The sequence below is a fragment of the Lampris incognitus genome, chromosome 5, assembly GCF_029633865.1.
Source record: "Lampris incognitus isolate fLamInc1 chromosome 5, fLamInc1.hap2, whole genome shotgun sequence".
Classification (NCBI taxonomy): Eukaryota; Metazoa; Chordata; class Actinopteri; order Lampriformes; family Lampridae; genus Lampris; species Lampris incognitus.
Genome location: NC_079215.1, coordinates 37,444,740 through 37,464,739, shown reverse-complemented (window position 1 = coordinate 37,464,739; position 20,000 = coordinate 37,444,740). Strand labels below are relative to the sequence as shown.

Here is a 20,000-nt window from a genome sequence, read left to right as displayed (position 1 = left end):
TGTGTGTGTGTTTAGTCAAGTTTAGATGATTTGTATGGCCATATAGTAACGTTCTGCCACAAACAAGCAAGCCTGTTCATGTTGAAGGTGAATCTAAAATCTAATCATAAACAGGGATCCCAGTCCCCATCATGCACCCCCCCCCCACACACACACACCACTTATTCACACCCAGCTCGCTGACCGTTAATGTTTGGTACAAGGTTTTGACAGTTTGTGTAGGTGTGTGTCATTGTGAAGGACAACACCATCATTTTGTAAGATGCAACCAGCCAACTATCTACCCACTCACTCACTCATATACACACACACACTTTCATTACCAAGCCGAAGGCCAAGATCGTAGCCAACACAACGTCTACAAAACGCTGTCTTACAAGGTCAGTTTTTTTTATGTATGTGTGTGTGTGTGTTTGTATATGCGTGTGTGTATCTCAGCAACCATGTTCTTTTCCAGTGTTGTTTATGCACTTATCACCTATAACCTCAACACTTATTTACATAACAGCCATGTACATGCCTGTGAGTGCATCTATGTGTCCACTGTCCTGCAGGAGCATGGCATCCCGGTGAACATGGGCTATGCAGTTGCCCCTCACCACTCAGGGGTCTACCCGGTCCACATGCAGCTGTATGAAGCCTGGAGACGGGTCTGGACCATTCGGGTCACCAGCACTGAGGAATACCCACACCTCAAGCCCGCCCGCTACCGAAAGGGCTTCATCCACAACAACATCATGGTGAGCGGTCACAACTTTATGTGTGTACTCGTGGAAATGCACAGTGGTGTATTTGCATGGGCTTGGGCCTGTGTTGATGTAAACATGCTTCAAAACATACATACAAATACTACATGCGTAAAAATATTAAGCTCTTCTGCTACTTGAAAGCCATGTTCACCACTGGAAACCTAGCTTAGTCGAGGTAACAAAGATGTGTTTTTTGAAAAGGGTTTTAGAGTAGATTTTGAGTATTAGAGACTGCGTATTAGAGGCTGTAGTTTTCCGTCCGCTGATTGAGGTATCGTGATGTCCATAAAAAAACAAAGCAAAACCTCGGTTTCACTGCTGCACTGAAGTTGCAGAAACGATCGGAAACAACTGCAGGATGTTTTTTTCCTGTGCTAGACAGAGAGAAGGTTGGAAATAAGTGAACTGTCCCTTTAAGGAAGAGGCTGAAAACAGATTGAACGTAAAATCAGGGGATGCAATCAGATATGGCAGCCTGTTCTGTTATTAATTGCCTCGGTAGTAAATGGTTATTTCAAGCATCTAAAATCTTAGATTGAGCTTGCCTTCTGTATGTGTTTTTATATCTGTGTGTGTGTGTGTGTGTGTGTGTGTGTGTGTGTGTGTGTGTGTGTGTGTGTGTGTGTGTGTGTGTGTGTGTGTTGGGCCTGAATGATATTGGTAAAAAAAAAAAAGGCATTGGAATATTTTTGTTTTTGCAATATACATTGCAATATGAATATTATATGAATGAGAGGATTCCACTACATATATGCACTTTCTCACTTAATTACTGCCATTTGGAAATATTCAGTATTCTTCTAGCAAGATTTAAATTAGATTTGGGGGAGAAACAATAAATTTGTTTGACACTCTGGTTGACTCCAAAACACCATTTGGATAATGGGATAACATTCACGAGAATAAAATAAAGCGAATTCAAGATCAACACAAATTAAGTATGTTTAACCTGAAATAGCCTGTTGCCATCTATAAAAGAATTAAGCCATTGTGAGTCTCAATAAAAATGTTGATTTTACCGTATTGCGTTATGTGTTTTCATTAAAGGTGCAACGTGGTGAATTCTCAAAGTAACTGTATCATCCTCGAATAGCTTATCGTATTATATTGTATTATTTCCACAATCGCACATATGTTCCTCTATAGAAAAATAAGACAATCGCGGTGAAAATTGGTTTATTCTGCTTTGAGTTGCTTTACGGCAGGCACCGTTCATATTATTGCCAATTACCACGTTGCACGATGTTGTAAAGCTCGTTTTTCATTTGGACTCCAGTTAAGCAAAGATTGGAGCTCGCGGTCTATGCTCACGTTAGGCTAGCTAAGTTAAATTTAGCTCCATAACTAAGTAGCTGTACAGGTAGCTAACCTACTCTGCTAAATACCCTATGCATTCACAATTCAACCACAGACATGGCCAACCCTAGGCGGGAAAACACTATTACATACTTCAGTAACACAATTATGTTTGGCCGAGATGTACTCTAGTTTTTGATCGTGCCTCACCACTGTCGTTACTGTTTAGCCTCCTCTAATAGAGGCTTCTTCTTCCTTTTTTCTTGTTGAAGTTTCTACTAGCATCACACCATCTGCCAGTTTGACTACTATATGTTGCCTCAAAGAAAGCGAGCAACGAGGTCATACATGTGTTGTCTTACTGCACAACGTTTTCGCTCTGCCATATAGCAGTTAACAGGTGTTACATCAAAATCTGTTAGCCGTCAGGTTATGTGACCCTACTACTTATCATTAATCGTGCTATTTCAGCCAGGATATGGCAGTTAAATGAGGTTAAATGTAGGCATTCGGTTGGAGACGGATAACTTTAGTTGTGGGTTTAACGCGGTTAAGATTAAGTTTAGCATCTGGGGAGCAGCCAAAATACTGCGTTTTAAATGCAGGGTCACATAGTCTGACGGGTCACAGATTTTGGTGTAACAGCGACACTATTTGCAGGGTTTCAAGCCCGAAAACACAATGCGAAAGCTAAACCTAGAGTAAACCAATTTTCACTGTGATTTTCTCATTTTTCAACAGACGAACATATATGGGATCACAATATATTCAATACAATCACGTAAAAAAACTACACATAAAAGATTTAATCTAAAAAAACAAAAAACTGTTATGTTTGAAAAGAGTAGCCTCACGAAGACAGCCTAAATCTCATGAGTAGGATGCTATACCATCCAGGAGCTCCCTGTGGTGCTTGGAACAGTGTGTGACACTGGTGAAAACATCCGAGATAGTCTGTTGTTTTGTTGCACGGCATTCAGATCTGGCTTTGCGGCATTGAACAGAGCTACGTGGTGCCGACTTTAATAAGTTGCTCATGCGCTTAGTACTATCTCTGACAATTATAGAGCAATTGAAGTGAAGAACAATTACGATTGGCTCTTCGCCGTGTGCGTGCGTGTCATATGCATTAAGGCTGATTTGAATCCCTTATTCAGGTAGAACAGGTTGCTTTTCTTCAGAGGTGGTGACTAAAACATTTGTCTTATTTTTTTATTATTTTTTTAAGCAGGACACAATTGTCTGTTGGCCTCTTCATGATGTGGCTATTGCACATGCACACATAGTTATGTTGATGTTGTGTGTGTGTGTATGTGTGTGTGTGTGTGCGTGTTCGTTTATATATTCTTTGGGTGTACAGGCGTGCAGTGAGGAAATATGCCATTTTTGTATGTGTATCTCTCTCTCTCTCTCTCTCTCTCTCTCTCTCTCTCTCTCTCTCTCTCTCTCTCTCTCTCTCTCTCTCTCTCTCTCTCTCTCTCTCTCTCTCTCCTTTCCCGCCATGTCAGTCAAGCTCTTTGTCAGTGTGCAAAACAAGGGCCCTTGTCAAAGAATCAGTCTTTTTTGACACCAATATTGTCTGTGTGGTTTTCTGTTGTATTTCATCCCAATTTCTCAGCCACTTTAAGCAGACAGCTTTTACTGGTTGACATCCTGTCATGGCATCATAAAAGACGTCAATTTCCTCCTCTCTTTTTTCCGTGCAATCTTTTTCATACAATTGGCAGTTTGAAAGATGTTTCTGGATTGTTATTATCTATCATCATTAGTGAGCCATTCAAAGGCAGCACAAATAATAAGCTCCTCAAACATAAATATTTGTTGTCACATCATCTAGGTACATCTTCATACAAGGCAGAATGCAGGTAGGAACTCAAGTTGTTCGCCTTGATTTGTTGCAATGCAGTCTGTAAAGATGTCAGAAGAAATAATGAAAGAGTCCAAAAGAAACAAAAGAAAAGCCAAAGGATATAAACGCGCCTAAGGAGTGCAGACAGAAAGAGGACGGATTTTTATAGGCTGCTAGCTCACATTTCAGTTATATTTCAATAGATGACCCTGATGATATTTACAGTAACAATCACACTACTGTGGCACCGCTCAATTAAATCACCATCACTTTATGGGATCATGTAAGGGTTATGTTTCAGGGGCTGGTGAACCTGAAATATTTGCTTTGAGCTTAAATACTAGAATTAGTTTAACTTTGAAGCGTTTGAAAGAGACCCAGGCAACGCTAAGATAAATTTACCACAGCTCCCCTCCCTGGACCTGCTGCTTTGATAATGTCTCTTACTTCGGGTAGACTACACCATGCACACTTCTCACCTCAAGCCTCGAGTGCAACGTCAGCTACAAACCTGAGAGGTGAGAAGCAGTTTACGTGGGAAAAAAAACACAAGCAAAACAAAAATAACACAAAACCAGGAAGTGAAAAATTATATGAAATTGCGGTTTCTGCCTGTGCCTTGGGTGTCTTTTATGCAGCCTCCAAATTGTAGTAGTAGTATAGTAGTATAGTAGTGGTAGTATAGTAGTAGTAGTAGTAGTAATAGTATTAGTAGTAGTAGCAATATTGTAGTATAATAGTAGTAGTAGAAATATTGTAGTAGTAGTAGTAGTAGTAGGAGTATAGTAGTATTAGTAGTAGTAGTTGGAGTAGTAGTAGTAGTAATTGTGGTGGGCATAGTAATAGTCATAGTAGTAGTAGTAGTAGTAGTAGTAGTATAGTAGTAGTTGTTGTAGTAGTAGTGGTATAGTAGTTGTAGTAGTTGGAGTAGTAGTAGTAGTATAGTAGTTGTAGTAGTAGTATTAGTAGTAGGAGTAGTAGGAGTAGTAGTAGTAGTGGGAGGAGGAGATTACAAGTCACAACCATTTGCAGCCAGCTACAGCTCCAGTCACAACCTCCCCATCTTTTTAGTCACAGCCATAGCTCTAGCTGTAGCAGCCCAGCTGAGACCAGCAGAGTAGCACCACAACAAGATGCAGAACATCCCAGCAGTCAACCATAAAACTGTCAATTTTAGAGACAGCAATTAAATTTTCAAGATCAGAAGAGGTTGTGATTACAAAGCAGCATTGGGGAATTCTGGCAGTCCATCACACAGGACGCCCAGCACCTCCCGAGTCAGGAAAATATTTTTAACCCAGGCAGAGTAATAGTACACACCGATACCAATCCGGAAAAATGGGTTTAAGGCCATGGAACAGTAATGTAAACGGCACTTAAAAGGCAGGTAAAATTACAGCCTTACATTAGTTATCAACATAAGGCAAAACAGCCAATATGAGCAAAATAAATTCCGTCATTTGAAAAACATGATATACTTTTTTTCTCAAATTAAGATAGTCCGTGAAATATTTTAACACGAGTAAATCAATATCAGAATCATTGCGATGATACAATTTTTTTTGACAAAAAAATGAGTTCATCCAACAAAAAAAAAAATTGGCATCCTCTTTCATCTGGTTCCAGTTGCCTTTCACTGGGTGCAACCTGCAAAATCTTTCACTCCATCATGAAAGAATGTGTCAACCAAAACAGGAAGAGCATCCCCAATAATAAAACTGCAGCATACGCTTATAGTGCAGGAAGTGCAAGTTAGCTGAGACACAGCACATCAGTATAAAAACTATTTCATGTGCAATTGACAGATGGTAGACGTAATAATCAAGAAAGGCCCAACAATTACTGCACAATTATTACATCCAACTACTGTACCATCTTAAGCAAAAAAAGGTAAAGGAAGCAATCATCTCAGAATCTCAAAAGATGAAGAAAGGCAAAGAAAAGGAGCGGTAGAGCGGGGGGGGGGTTAGAATAAAATAACACACTAAACTTCTAATGCTGTACAACTTTATTCTGTTATTTGAAATTGAATTTGTCAATTATATGTATTTATATTGCTGCCTCCGTAAATATTAGGGGGGTTTCAGTGTTGTTTCTTCTCTCAGTTCTTGTGGATTTGAATGTGTAAACTGGGTAAACAAATGAACAGTGACATCTACTCTGTGATGGAGTTGGTGCAAAGGGCTTTAGGGGGGAACTGTTGCTTTAATTTTAGGGAAAACTACCGCTTGTCTTCAGAGGGGTTGCCAAAATCAACTAAGATGTGAGACTACACATCTTGACTTTAAAAAGTCAGTTCTTCACATAACTTGCATCGGTTCGTCGTGAGTTGACTATGACTTTACAATGGTTTATTATGTCAGCCAAAAGCGCTGGGTAAATTAAATCTAGTTTTGCACAAATAAAAAGTTGGATAATCTAACTTTAGCCTTCCTGGAAAAACAAAACACAACAAAACAACAACAACACATTCCTTAATCCTGAAAAGAGATTATTTAAATAATTAGCTCAACTGATGGGAAAATCAAATGCAGTCATTTTATCTGGCGATCGCCTAACTGACCTGTCAGACGCGATGACCCTGAGGAACACGAGTCCATGCAGACGCACGAGCGCTATACTTTTCTCTATGTGGACCTGCCTGCTAGGTTGTAGCATGAATTTTCTTTTTTTTAGCCCCAAACCCAGACTACGTTAATAAAGCCAGATTTGACATGATCATGCCGTCCCCAGACAAACATTGAGCATTGTGCAAGAGTTTGAATGTTTAAAATGTTAACCGGTCTTGTTATGTGATGTGGTGGGAGGCATCTGGGAAGAGCCTCGATGTCCAACAGACGGTCCAGCCTGTCAGATTTTTTTTTTCCTCTTGTCTTCTAGTGTGACAGTTTAAATGACATGCTCACTGACATTTACCAATGGGAGTGCGTGCTGCACTTCATTGTATAAATCTAACTTTTTTTTTTGTTTTTTTTTTATTGACACAATGAGCTCCCTCCTCCCCATCCCTGGTGAACATGTTGATCAGGAAAGACAGGATCACTATATATTGCTGTCAAATGTTTTTCTGTGTGCTGCTCAGATCCAATACAAGTCAAGATTTTAGATTAGTCTGATCATGTAATCTGAAATAGTGACCTTTGGAAAAATCAAAAACGTAGTCGGGGGGAGGGGGGGGAATAGTGAGAGATGAATGAGAATCTCCTGCTGGTTTCCTCAGTAAAAATGCTGGCTGCGTATTGCTCCCCCGTTCTGTGCTTTTATAGTATCCTTTTCCACATAACTTATGTTGACAGACCAGGATGTCCCCACATCCTGCAATCCCTCTGTTAGAGAACATTCCCTCCAAGAATTTATTAGGTCAAGCGGAAAGACCTACGTTCATATTTTTTTTCTTTTTTTAAATTTGGTCTGCACCCATCTACAAAATTGTGAAAATACTGCAATAAACATACTTAAAATTAATCATGTTTAAGATGACTGTCGCCCTGAATATCTCCGAGGAAGTTTGGCCAAATCTTTGCACTGATTTAGGATAACTTGTGTACTATTTTAAAATAAGATTATAGGAGAGGAAGAAAATGAGAAAAATCGGTGCAGGCTTAATTTTTCTGAGAGGCAGTTTGTGGCTGTGTGGGCATGGACACATGCATTTGTGCATGTGTATATGTGCCTATTCAAAGCCAGGGATGTTTTAGATGGATAAAAATAAATAAATACATAAATAAATAATCATTGTGTGAACTGGCTGGTCTGCATATAATTTTGATAAATCGTAAATTTTTGTGGTTTGCTCTAAAGTTACCCTAGAGCAGTACTTTTCTTTCCCTTGCCCTTGATGTGTACTTCTCTCTCACTTGTTCCACTTTGTTGGTATCCCTCTTTATATCGCTCTGTATCTCTTTACCTCTTTTGTTTGCTTTGACGTGAACTAGAAGATGTCTTAAGGCCATAAATTGGTGTTTGTGTGTCTGTCAGCAGATTGAGAGCCACCCACTGGACCCACAGTATCAGAACAAATCAGGCTGAGATATGGGATGTAGTGTGATGTGTGTGTGTGTGTGTGTGTGTGTGTGTGTGTGTGTGTGTGTGTGTGTGTGTGTATTTTGTTTTTTTTAAATGTACTATATCAGTTTGAGCTATAGCTCTGTGGATAATTGGTTTGGTGAAATAGTGCTGAGTGAATGAAGCTCTGGTGGCCTTTTCTCTGCATGTGTGTGTGTGTGTGTGTGTGTGTGAGAGAGAGACTGTGCATGTGCACGCATGCATGTGTGTGAGCGTGCATTTGTGTGTGTGTGTGTGTGTGTGTATGTGTGTGCGTGCATGCTTGCAAGTGTACTGCTGCTGATTTTTATAGCTTAACCAATACTTTTCCTCTACCCCGTCTATTTCATAGAGTAGTGCTCCACAAGCAGTTTACAATAAAGACCTTCTCTTCTCTTCTCTTCTCTTCTCTTCTCTTCTCTTCTCTTCTCTTCTCTTCTCTTCTCTTCTCTTCTCTTCTCTTCTCTCCTGTCCTCTCCTGTCCTGTCCTCTCCTGTCCTCTCCTGTGCTGTCCTCTCCTGTCCTCTCCTCTCCTGTCCTCTCCTGTCCTCTCCTCCCCTCTCCTCCCCTCTCCTGTCCTCTCCTCTTATTTAATATTTTGTTGGAATTACTCGCACTAGCAGTGCGTCCCCATTTGTAATAAGTGACAATGCTTAATGTACTGAATGAACACTCATTACTACCTTTTGCACAAACAACTTACAAGAGGTATTTAGCCAAATGCATATCCCAAAATATCCAAAGTTCATGGCCTCACATCTTCACAGGTTTCAGCAATCTGATGCTAGGAACAGAAATTGTAAATGCCAGGGGAAGAGAACGTTGTTGATGTTCTTGTGGCTGCTAGTATATTAATCACAAAATGCCGTCATCACAGCATTTTAACGTATTTGTCTTGATATCACACCAGAAGATTTAACATTTACAGCACATGTAAATGTTGACTTCTAGTTATTTTATGTACCCAGCATTCCCCTGTCATTGGGAATTTTTATTTTTTTTATTTTTTTTTGGATTTCCCTCCTTTTTCTCCCCAATTGTATCTGGCCAATTACCTCACCCTTCCTCATCCAATACATGTGGAGTCGCCACCTGCTTCTTTTCACCTGACAGTGAGGAGTCTCGTCAGGAGGACGTAGCATGTGGGAGGATCACGTTATTCCCCCCAGTTCCCTCTCCCCCTGAACAAGCGCCCCGACCGACCAGAGGAGGCACTAGTGCAGCGACCAGGACACATACCCACATCCAACATCCCACCCGCAGACACGGCCAATTGTGTGTGTAGGGACGCCCGACCAAGCCGGAAGTAACACCGGGATTCGAACTGGCGATCCCCGTGTTGGTAGGCAACAGAATAGACCACTACGCTACCCAGACAAGTCACTGGGATTGTAATTGCCGCATTTGACATCTCTCTTCTGGGAGCAACAAGCAAACATTTAACTTCATCAATCTCCGACCTGAAAACGAAAACGTGTTTATTGGTGCAAAACATTCTGCAGCCGAAGGATACGTCAGTTCATTACTCCCTATTCCCTCCATGCTGTTCAACAAAACTCAGACTTAGTTTAGTGCAGTGACATTACATCCTGAAGGCGTTCCAAATGTGCATTGAAAACCTCCTACAGGATTCTGCTGTACTACACCATACCTCAGTATTTAGGATAGATGGGGGAAATATGTTGTGTCAGTGTTTGCTTAGCTAATACCAAAACCCAAAGTGTGGGAATAGTGACTAGCCTAGTGTGCTTGGTAGTGATATGCTTAAACATGACTGATAGTGGAAAAGACATCCATGTTTGGAGATGAGTGAAGAAGCAATTTAAATGCACGTATCTTAAAAGTCGATAATGATCCTTTATGGATTTTGTTAAGGCCTTCCACATACTCCTGTGACATCTTTCTTCTACATCGATAACACCATTTCAGATGTAAGTTTAAACCCCCTTGATTGAAAAAGAAAATGTAGGAAGACAAACCCCTAATCTTGAATTATGGAGCATGTGAAGCGTCACTGCTGACTTTTAACATTCAGATAGTTCATTCAATGGACACCCTATTGGCAAAGGTCAAAGTAACTCAGATGAAAGAAGTTTTGCCAGTCCAGCATTAAACCTGATCTGTCGGGGTGACCGGGTAGCGTAGCAGTGTATTCCGTTGCCTACCAACATGGGGATTGCCGGTTCGAATCCCCGTTTTGCCTCCGGCTTGGTCGGGCATTCCTACAAACACAATTGGCCGTGTCTGCGGGTGGGAAGCCAGATGTGGGTATGTGTCCTGGTCGCTGCACTAGCGCCTCCTCTGGTCAGTCAGGGCGCCTGTTTGGGGGGGGGGAACTGGGGGGAATAGTGTGATCCTCCCACGCGCTGCGTCCCCATGGTGAAACTCCTCACTGTCAGGTGAAAGGAAGTGGCTGGCAACTCCACATGTATCGGAGGAGATGTGGTAGTCTGCAGCCCTTCCCAGATTGGCAGAGAGGGTGAAGCAGCGACCAGGATGGCTCAGAAGAGTTGGGTAATTGGCCAAGTACAGCTGGGGAGAAAAAGAGGGGAAAAAACCAAAAAAAAAAAGCAAAAAAAACCCAACAAAAAAACTGGTCCGTCAATGCAATTCTAATAAAATAACTGACAAAAAGAAAGACATGTTGGGAAAGAGGCATCTTTTGCTTGGTTGGGTTCATCTCTCCCAGATCAGCCATGATTACCGTTAGCCTTAGCGCACTGACTTACAATGATACACACACACTCAAACTCACACTCACACACACACACACACACACACACACACACACACACACACACACACACACACACACACACACACACACACACACACACACACATATTAGTTGATGCTCCACTTCTGACTCGCATGCCGCACACATGATATTTTAATTCTCAGCAAAAGTGGCACCTGTGGATTAACACAAGAGTGCATAGTGTTGATTTTATCATATTTCCCTTAGAATGCTACAGAAAATGATCGGTGTCCTGTTTTTTTTTTAATGATTTATAGTTTACTCAACTTTTTTCAATACAAAAGTGTAACAGACATATACTTAAATAACAGCATAAAATAAAAAGACACAAGAAACATAAAATAAGAAAAAACACACCACACCACAATATACACAGAATAATAATAGAAACATACATTCTTGCATTTGCAAAATTCAGAAAGCTAGTATATGTAGGTCTCGGTCCGTCCATAGTCTACTCCTCTAACAGATTGCTGTGCCATGCTATCCATACACGTCTTTCTCAGTTATTAATATAGGCTAGAAATGTCCCCCATTTCAATGCATGAGCCTCTGATCTATTATGCATCTTATGAGACGGACGCGTATATGCCGGGTGTGCTGGGGTTTTTTTACATTTAGAGAACACACTGAGTAGATGGACTAGACTACAGAGTATTCATGTTGAGCCCATACATCTTGTATTTTGCTTGTTTTAATTTTTGCCTTTAGTTTTTTACCAACCATGTTTCCATTCAAATGGTGGGTGTCGAATGTTTCAAGCAAATGTTTGAAACTTCCAAAGAACAGAATGTGGGTGAGTGTGTGTTTCCATTAGTTGGTTTTTATGCATTAAAACAATGTGCTTGTGCACGGTTTTGTCATTTTTCAGCCTAAATTATAGAAAAGTGAAACTGCACATTTTATGCAATAAAACTTTGTGTGGTTGGGGTAGAGGAGAGACCAAGGTTTCTTTAGATACCTAAACTGCATTTTTACAGTACTGATCTTACTTTATATACAGCTTTAACATACATGTCAGTTTGGGGCAATGGGTCTCAATACATTTGGCACAAGTCTTCACATATGCTGACGTATGACAATAACCGACTCAATCCATTCCAGTTCATATTGCAGAACCACAAGACCCACCATATCACCCTTCCCTCACAATCCTAACCCTTATGAAGGACTACAAACCACACAGTACTTTTTGCAATCATCAGTGGTCACTCAAGGTCAAGTATGACCGTCCTCACTCTGGGTCCCTCTGGGTCTTCAGGCGGGTGTAGAGCCCGATCCTGGAACCGCATAATGGGAGGACGCCTGCGCATGACAGCTTTTTATGTGGAGAGGTTGATGCGTCTGCAGACACCACACGGTCCTTGGCAGGGGGTGGCCAGAGTCCAATGGTACGGAGAACCAAGACGATTGGGGACCGCCACCTTCATCTGCCTTCACTGGCATTGTGACCTGGAGATATCTTCCACCAGTTCTACTGTTGAGGTCATTGTTGGATCATGCTTCGTCTGGAACCTCCCCCTTGACCCTACTGCCTTGGGTGACCCTCCCGGGAGCCAAGCACCAGACAGCATAGCTCTTGGGATCATTGGTACACACAAGCTTCTCCACCACGACAAGGTGGTGACCCAGGAGAAGGCATTTTGCAATATCCTGGTGTTGAACCATGAAATTCAGAAAAAAATTGGGGGGGAGAAGATGGTGCGAATTGCCATTGCCATTTGAAGTGAAGGAGGCTCTGGAAATTATAAATAAATAAAGAAAAAAGGGTCAACATGCCATTTGGGGAGACAGAAATACAAGCAAGGCGCCTTAAAAAATAGAAAAATCCCTGAATCATATCAAAAGAAGGGTTCCTATCGCTTTCCTGTTTAAAAGTGTTCCCCATGAGCTCCACAAGAGACCTGGAGTGTGTGTGTGTGATGCAGCAGCTGTCACATGAAGCTCCTCCAGGTCTCAGTGTGTGTGTGTGTGTGTGTGTGTGTGTGTGTGTGTGTGTGCGTGCGTGCGTGCACGCGCGCATGTGTGTGTGTGTGAGGTTAATTTAGGTCACTTGTGTAGTTTGTTTTCAGAGACATTTGCAAAAACTCTCTTATTCCAATTAGATGCATAAATACCAGCTCTTTTTGGCTTTTCAGGCATCATTGCCTCAAATGTTAGACTTTTGGATTTTGAAATTTGGTCAGTAATTGACAGAATTAGTTATTCCCTTTTAAAAGTCACACTTTTCTACCTGATGTGAATATATATATATATATATATATATATATATATATATATATATATATATATATATATATATATATATATATATACACACACACACACACTCATCCCTTTTTTTTTGTTGAGGCTTCAGTATCAAACAGAATGTCCCAATCAGAGCTTGTGTGTTAAAATGGTTCAAATATTCACTTGATGCTTGTAAGGGTTTTTTTTTACAGTCTAAAACGCTGACACTTGAAATAGCATGCATCTTCTGATTACAATGCTTTTATCTGTTTTGCTTTTGTGTTTTGTTGTGTTTTTTTCATGCTTGTTATCAATACCTCAGTAAGTGTTGATGCTTTGCTTGGGACTTTGAGTCATCTGGTGTGGTTCATTTAATCAAACATAACATTTCCATTATGATCTATTTAGCTTTTTTCCTCAGTAGGCTGCAGATGTGTATTAGACCTTTGATAAGTGTTTTTTTGTGTGTTTGCGTGCATGTGTGTATGTATATCTCGTGTGTGTGTAGGTGCTGCCTCGCCAGACATGTGGCCTATTCACTCACACCATTTACTATAAAGAATACCCTGGAGGGCCCAGAGAGCTGGATAAAAGCATCCAAGGGGGAGAGCTGTTTCTCACTGTGCTGCTCAACCCGGTGAGTTGGAGCCAGATGCACACGTACATACTTGCCGCATCATGGTGCTACCTTTTTTTACACACATATGTCTTGCCTTTAAAGACCCATTCCAGTGAAAAGCACAACTGTCAGCTGTCTAGGCTGTAAGGGGGCATTTGGAGTGAATACCAGTGTAAACCAATAGTTTAAACACCTCTTGTTTTATATAAAAATATGTATATTTTCATTATTGCACAGTCAAAATTTCTGCAAAGCAGTGGCAGGCTGGCGTCTGGGTAGCGTAGCGGTCTATTCTGTTGCCTACCAACACGGGGATCCCAGTTTGAATCCCCATGTTGCCTCCGGCTTGGTCGGGCGTCCCTACAGACACAATTGGCCGTGTCTAGGGTGGGAAGCCGGATGTGGGTATATGTCCTGGTCGCTGCACTAGCGCCTCCTCTGGTCAGTCGAGGCGCTTGTTGGTCGGGGAACTGGGGGGAATAGCGTGATCCTCCCACGCACTACGTCCCCCTGGCGAAACTCCTGTCAGGTGAAAAGAAGCGGCTGGCGACTTCATATGTATCGGAGGAGGCATGTGGTAGTCTGCAGCCCTCCCCGGATCGGCAGAGGGGGTGGAGCAGTGACAGGGAAGGCTCGGAAGAATGGGGTAATTGGCTGGGTACAGTTGGGGAGAAAAAAAGAGGACCCCCGAAAAAAAAAAAACAGTGGCAAGTAAAATTTGTCACAAATTCTTAGGATTTGTTTTGGTTAAACTTTTCCCACCTTTCATAGTTTGGCCATGCTACCCTTCTATGCTCTCTGAATGTATGCCACATGCTAGTCTTTGCTTTGCAAGGTTAGCTGTTTTCAATATGCAGTTGACCAACATGGCCAGCATGCACAGAATAGGTAGACGTGGCCAATGTCAGTCCTATGGAAAACCTTTAAGTGTTGATCAGCTGCAAACATGAGTTTGCATATATCTCCCAAAGAGGGAAATGTGGGAATGCACGATTTATTTCATTAAAAAACTCCGGGCTACTGCATTTCAACCAGATATTACATTCTGTTCTGTTCCCAATTAGGTTAAAATTATTGAATCCTACAAATCCTGTGATTATCCACTTGATGTATTCTCCCCTTTTAAGGGCTGGTCATGGGATTAAGAACAACATCTGAACGAATGTGCTGTTTCTATAGAGATGTTTTCTATTTTCACATGTGCTCCTCCCCTGCAGTGTCTGACTTGCTGTCAGCTTGGTAATTAAAGGTTTGCTGTGAAAAAAACACACAAAAAAAAAACAACTCACAAGTTCTCATGAGCCGGTGTGATGCTAGCTGTAGTGAAATCGTTGATGAAGATTTGCTTAGTAGACTAGCACGTTATGTGTGCCTTCCTAGATTAATGCACGTACAAGGTGTTTTACCAGTTACTCTGTAATGGCTCTTTAATACCAACGATAACCAGTATTTAGGCTACTACTTTTTACCACTAGAAGGGGTCATTGTAAATCTCCCTCAGCTGGGAGTTTTGGAAATTCCACTGCTGCTTGACATTTTATTTGACCCAATTAACGTTACTTTTGCCAGCAAACATTATCACACAGCACTGATGCTTTAAAAATCCCTGTAGGCTCCAATACACTAAAAGCCAAAAACTGCATATTTGCTGTGTTTTGGACATATTATTCATGGAGCGCAACCGAGCGCAACCGCTCCTTTTCACGAGAGAGAGACTCCCAAGACGATGCCCTGAGAGTGTGTACTTCTACTTCGATGGTATATGCACGCATGCGTGTGTGTGCGTGTGTGTGTGTGGGCTCAAATTGGGAGGTTGGGTGGACCAATTGCTTGTTTGTGCGTGTTATCCATGCGTTATAATTTGTGCGCTCACCATTGCAGATATATTGTAGATATTTTATTTACAAAGGACATCTAAAGACTTCTTCTACTACCAACAACTAGCAGCACTTTTAGAAAGTAAAATAAATAAATACCGTAGAAAAAAATTGATCAAATTTCTGCTATGATATGCTTGAACACCATAATGCCTTGAATGCACACACATGCATGGGCTATATACAGTGCATCCGGAAAGTATTCACACCCCTTCACTTTCCCAACATTTTGTTGTTTCAGCCTTATTCCAAAATGGATTAAATTCCTTTTTTTCCTCATCAATCTACATACAATACCCCATAATGACACAGCGAAAAAGGTTTTTTAGAAATTTTTGCAAATTTATTAAAAATAAAAAACTGAAATATTGCATGTACGTAAATATTCACACCCTTTGCTATGACACTCAAAATTGAGCTCATGTTCATCCTGTTTCCACTGATCATCCTTGAGATGTTTCTACATCTTGATTGGAGTCCACCTGTAGTAAATTCAATTGATTGGACATGATTTGGAAAGACACACACCTGTCTATATAAGGTCCCACTGTTGACAGTGCATGTCAGAGCAGAAACCAAGCCATGAAGTCAAAGGAATTGTCTGTGGACCTCCGAGACAGGATTGTATCAAGGCACAGATCTGGGGAAGGGTAGCTTTGAAGGTCCCGAAGAGCACAGCGGTCTCCATCATTCGTAAATGGAAGAAATTTGGATCCACGAGGACTCTTCCTAGAGCTGGCCACCCAGCCAAACTGAGCAATCGGGGGAGAAGGGCCTTGGTCAGGGAGGTGACCAAGAACCCGATGGTCACTCTGACAGAGCTCCAGCGTTCCTCTGTGGAGATGGGAGAACCTTCTAGAAGGACAACCATCTCTGCAGCACTTCACCAATCAGGCCTTTATGGTAGAGTGGCCAGACGGAAGCCTCTGCTCAGTAAAAGGCACATGACAGCCCGCTTGGAGTTTGCCAGAAAGCACCTAAAGGACTCTCAGACCATGAGAAACAAGATTCTCTGGTCTGATGAAACCAAGATTGAACTCTTTGGCCTGAATGCCAAATGTCACGTCTGGAGGAAACCAGGCACCTCTCATCACCTTGCTAATACCATCCCTACAGTGAAGCATGGTGGTGGCAGCATCATGCTGTGGGGATACTTTTCAGCGGCAGGAACTGGGAGACTAGTCAGGATCAAGGGAAAGATGAATGGAGCAAAATACAGAGAGATCCTTGATGTAAACCTGCTCCAGAGCGCTCAGGACCTCAGACTGGGGCGAAGGTTTACCTTTCAACACGACAACAACTCTAAGCACACAGCAAAGACAACGAAGGAATGGCTTCAGGACAAGTCTGTGAATGTCCTTGAGTGGCTCAGCCAGAGCCCAGACTTGAACCCCATTGAACATCTCTGGAAAGACCTGAAAATAGCTGTGCAGCAACGCTCCCCATCTGACCTTACAGAGCTCGAGAAGATCTACAGAGAAGAATGGGAGAAATACCCCAAATATAGGTGTGCAAAGCTTGTAACTTCATACCCAAGAAGACTTGAGGCTGTAATCGCTGCCAAGGGTGCCTCAACCAAGTAGTGAGTAAAGGATGTGAATACTTATGTACATGCAATATTTCAGTTTTTTATTTTTAATACATTTGCAAAAATGTCTACAAAACCTTTTTCACTTTGTCATTATGTGGTATTGTATGTAGATTGATGAGAAAAAAAAGGAATTTAATCCATTTTGGAATAAGGCTGTAACATAACAAAATGTGGGGAAAGTGAAGGGGTGTGAATACTTTCCGGTTGCACTGTATATATACTCACTGGCCACTTTATTAGGTACACCTTGCTAGTACCGGGTTGGACCCCCTTTTGCCTTCAGAACTGCCTTAATCCTTCGTGGCATAGATTCAACAAGGTACTGGAAACATTCCTCAGAGAGTTTGGTCCATATTGACATGATAGCATCACGCAGTTGCTGCAGATTTGTCAGCTGCACATCCATGATGCGAATCTCCCGGTCCACCACATCCCAAAGGTGCTCTATTGGATTGAGATCTGGTGACTGTGGAGGCCATTTGAGTACAGTGAACTCATTGTCATGTTCAAGAAACCAGTCTGAGATGATTCGAGCTTTATGACATGGCGCGTTATCCTGCTGGAAGTAGCCATCAGAAGATGGGAACACTGTGGTCATAAAGAGATGGACATGGTCAGCAACAATACTCAGGTAGGCTGTGGCGTTGACACGATGCTCAGTTGGTACTAAGGGGCCCAAAGTGTGCCAAGAAAATATCCCCCACACCATTACACCACCACCACCAGCCTGAACCGTTGATACAAGGCAGGATGGATCCATGCTTTCATGTTGTTGATGCCAAATTCTGACCCTACCATCCGAATGTCGCAGCAGAAATCGAGACTCATCAGACCAGGCAACGTTTTTCCAATCTTCTATTGTCCAATTTTGGTGAGCCTGTGCGAATTGTAGCCTCAGTTTCCTGTTCTTAGCTGACAGGAGTGGCACCCGGTGTGGTCTTCTGCTGCTGTAGCCCATCTGCCTCAAGGTTCGACGTGTTGTGCGTTCAGAGATGCTCTTCTGCATACCTCGGTTGTAATGAGTGGTTATTTGAGTTACTGTTGCCTTTCTGTCAGCTTGAACCAGTCTGGCCATTCTCCTCTGACCTCTGGCATCAACAAGGCATTTTCGCCCACAGAACTGCCACTCACTGGATATTTTCTCTTTTTCGGACCATTCTCTGTAAACCCTAGAGATGGTTGTGCGTGAAAATCCCAGTAGATCAGCAGTTTCTGAAATACTCAGACCAGCCCGTCTGGCACCAACAACCATGCCACGTTCAAAGTCACTTAAATCACTTTTCTTCCCCATTCTGATGCTCGGTTTGAACTGCAGCAGATCGTCTTGACCATGTCTACATGCCTAAATGCATTGAGTTGCTGCCATGTGATTGGCTGATTAGAAATTTGCATTAACGAGCAGTTGGACAGGTGTGCCTAATAAAGTGGCCGGTGAGTGTATATATATATATATATATATATATATATATATATATATATATATATATATATATATATTACCATTCATGATTGGAGAAATCACAGATGGTAATCTGTACACTAATCAATAGCCTATCATTCACTCTCTTGCTTGTGTGAAAACAGATGATTCTTTGCAGTTGATGCATTGTTGGTTTTGAATAGGGGCGGCACGGTGGTGCAGTGGTTAGCTTGGTTGCCTCACAGCTAGAAGGTCCTGGGTTCGAACCCTGGGGTAGTCCAACATTGGGGGTCGTCCTCTGTGTGGAGTTTGCATGTTGTTCCCGTGTCTGCGTGGATTTTCTCTGGGTGCTCTGATTTCCTCCCACAGTCCAAAGACATATACGTCAGGTGAATCAGCCATACTAAATTGTCCCTGGGTGTGAATGTGTGTGTGAATATGTGAGCCCTGTGATGGACTAGTGGCCTGTCTAGGGTGTCTCCCCGCCTGCTGCCCCATGACTGCTGGGATAGGCTCCAGCATCCCACGACCCCAATTAGGATAAGCGGCTTGGATAATGGATGGGATGGGTGGATGGTTTTTGAATAACAAATAACAGACATTTAGACACCAGTTTGGCTTGGGAACTTGGAAAGATGGGAAAATCAAAGATCATTTGAAAACCAGCCAACGTCTCAGAAATGTGTAGTAGCAATGAATAAAAGTTTACGTTGCTTCCCGAAGGATGCCTAAATTCACTTAAGTCCGCCCTAGGTGTGCAGTGAACATGAGCGAATATACCCTCTAACATAATCACTCCGAGGCAGAACACACACATCTGATGCATTATTTAAAAATGTACAGCGGAGGGGCTTCACCAAGACCAACCACTGGCGCGGCCCTTTAAAGCTTATTCCACACAGGCGGGTGGATATTTGCACAGCGCTCAGATGGGGAGGCTTATTTTGCTCTAAATTTGAGGGGAAAGTCTTCACATGGTATGGGTAGGCAGCATTTGCTGGGGGGTAAACAAATCATTGCCGTGTGCACACAGTAATATTTATCCTTACTGATTAAAAAGTACAGATCACAGTTTACAGACACAGGCGATGATTTGCGCGAACAGACGTGGTTAACATTCACAGAGGTGACCATGTTGCTGTTTGTTTGCTTCCTAAATTGTCAACGTCTTGACCCTAGCTACTTTCTCCCGCTGATCTGGTGTTGATCTCAGCTGGCTGTGTGCCATTCTTGCAAATATCAGTGGTGGCGACAGCTTACAGTCAAGCTGCTTTTAAGGGTGGCATTGCTCAGGCGGTAGAGCGGGTCATTTAGTAATCGGAAGGTCGCTGGTTCGATTCCCGGCTCTGCGGAGAGCGTGTCGAAGTGTACTTGAGCAAGACACTGAACCCTTAACTGCTGCTGATGAGCAGGTTGGTGTCTTGCATGGCAGCCTCCACCATCTGTGTGTGAATGAGTGGATGTGAGGTATACACTGTAAATAAAGTGCTTTGAGTGGTCGGTAGACTAGAAAAGCGCTGTAAAAAATGCAGCCCATTTGCCATTACTTTTGACTGAGCCTGTGT

General features: G+C 42.2%; 1 protein-coding gene across 2 annotated transcripts in view; it reads left to right on the top strand.

Moving 5' to 3' along the window:
• The window catches only part of ndst3 (N-deacetylase/N-sulfotransferase (heparan glucosaminyl) 3), a 69,385-nt gene that overhangs the window by 21,497 nt on the left and 27,888 nt on the right, over positions 1–20,000 (top strand). For both annotated transcript variants that reach the window (XM_056280001.1, XM_056280002.1), the window contains exons 4-5: positions 555–740; positions 13,437–13,565. In XM_056280001.1, the coding sequence (XP_056135976.1) occupies positions 555–740; positions 13,437–13,565 (315 nt within the window). The remainder of the gene's footprint in view (positions 1–554; positions 741–13,436; positions 13,566–20,000) is intronic.